Raw genomic sequence first — 2082 nt, forward strand, 5'->3', positions numbered from 1 at the left:
GAATGCCGACAATTTTCATTTCGGGATGGATAAGCAATCGGCAAGAGGCAAAAGTGGAGCAGATCAAGGGATTGCAAAGATTAAGGAGGCAAAAGCTAATCATCAGAAGAGTGTTAAAGATGGAGATAAAAGGCATGGTGTAAATCAGAAGGTTGTTAAAGACACAGATAGAGATTGCAATGTAAGGAAAAGAAAGGCTAAAGATGGTAATGAAGGCAAAACCAGGGAGAAAAGAAGTGCTATAGATGAACAGAAACACAGAGAGCTTGACGGAGATGGGGCAAGCAAGAACTATATTCATGATCTAATGGACTTGGCTCATCTTAATGGGAACAAGTTCACTTCTGATGATTTCAAGAAAAGGAAAGGCTTAAACGCTAACAGTTCTCTACATGGTGAGTTTCTTTACTCATTATGGCGGGGCTGATTTTATATGTGTGTGTTCTCCTTGGAAGCATACGCTTAGATTTAGATAGCCTTGTAGCTATGATTTTGATTTTATTTTAGGCTCACTTCCATAATGTTGGCAGATCATCAAAGTATGCCAATGACTAAGATGCCAAGGACGTCTCCTGCCAATCATCTTTGTGTGAATGGGGAAATGTTGAAGCATTCTCAAGGAACTGCGCCTACATTACCAGTGGGCACAAACCCTCGTGAGGCAGGCATGCTTGAAGATAGCAAGGAATGCATCAAAAATGGCATGACCGGCCTCCTCAACCTAGAGGAACACAATTCTGCAGTCTCTCCATCCAGCTATGGCAGCAGTGAAGTCTCTCTGACGCCAGCTCACCCTGATACCAAGTATCTGAGCCATGTGTACTCCGTACCAGCGGCCGACGACCGCTCAGAGTACATTGATCAAGACTGGCTGTTTTCGGGAGACCGTGTTCACCAGAAAACAACGATGCTTGAGGCCGCAGAAGCACCCCAGGTCTGGGCTGAAGCACAGCTGATCGATTCTGCTGATGTAGTTGCTCTGCCTTATGTTGTTCCTTTGTAATGTGAAACTCCTCCTTCATAGTTTTGGGCTATGATCAGGAAGCGCAGAAGATAGGATTCACTTATTCGTTTTGCTGTCATGCCAGCATGGTTTTGTTGGCGAGATTTCTGGCCACTAAACTGCTAGTGACACTAGTTGAGGTTTTATTGTCTGTAAGGTTGTGCTGCATATCAGATGATACGACGGCCAACGGGCACACTTGAGATTCTGTACATGAAGCGTTTTGATTCAGCGACAAGTGTTGCTCCTGCTGTACCGCCAGACAGTTTGGCGTTTTTCTTTCTTTTGCGAAAAGACAGTTTTGGCGTTGTATTCGTGAATTTTTCACGAAAGAAATGTTTAGAGGCCAAGGAACTCGAAACACGAAAAATGAAGTGTCTCTAAGATCCTGTTATTGTGCTTGAACAAGAGCTTGTTCTGAGTTTTGTGGCCTGTGTTTGTTTGAGTATCCGTTCATTTTTTTTTTGAAACTAGGCAAAAGATTTACCATTTTCATTGATTGAGAGAGAAGTTTTAGAGGTTAAGGTGCAAGGCTGAATTACAACAATCACTCTCGCGGCATTATGTTATTCAAATGCCTCGCTCCTTTAATCCTAGCAACGGCGACTCCCACCGGATTGTTACGAAAGATTTGTGCATTCCTCTCTTTTCATAACTCCCAAGAGATGAGCAGCATCAAGGAAGCAAGCGGCCTTCGCGATTGGGTCTTCTTGTTAGCATTGTGGCTCCACCACTCTTTTATGGAAGTCGCATCACTCCAATTGGAAGGATGCACATCATGGAGACCAAGCCAATCTTTGATCATACGCCAAACTCTGATAGTGTATCGGCATTGGAATAGAAGGTGGGTTGTTGACTCCTGAACTTGCTTGCATAGTGGACAAAGATTACAGTTTGGCCACCCACGACGCTGAAGCCTGTCTGCCGTCCAAATCCTATTGTTGATTGCCAGCCATGCGAAGAACTTGCATTTAGGAGATGCCCAAATCTTCCAAACGGTCGGAATCATGGTCGTGTCAGTATGACCATAAAGCTGCGCTTTGTAGGCCGCCGCCGCCGAGTAGTGGCCGTTAGTAGTG

At 44.6% G+C, this 2082-nt stretch overlaps 1 protein-coding gene across 1 annotated transcript; it reads left to right on the forward strand.

The window, feature by feature from the left end:
* Positions 1 to 4: 4 nt before the first annotated feature.
* Positions 5 to 1234, forward strand: LOC125529143 (the record flags this gene model as incomplete). The annotated part of the gene is made up of 2 exons (XM_048693553.1): positions 5 to 395; positions 531 to 1234. Coding segments are annotated over 2 exons (864 nt in total), but the record flags the coding sequence as incomplete, so codon positions are not given.
* Positions 1235 to 2082: the final 848 nt, after the last annotated feature.

The sequence above is a fragment of the Triticum urartu genome, unplaced genomic scaffold (genome assembly GCF_003073215.2).
Source record: "Triticum urartu cultivar G1812 unplaced genomic scaffold, Tu2.1 TuUngrouped_contig_5373, whole genome shotgun sequence".
NCBI lineage: Eukaryota > Viridiplantae > Streptophyta > Magnoliopsida > Poales > Poaceae > Triticum > Triticum urartu.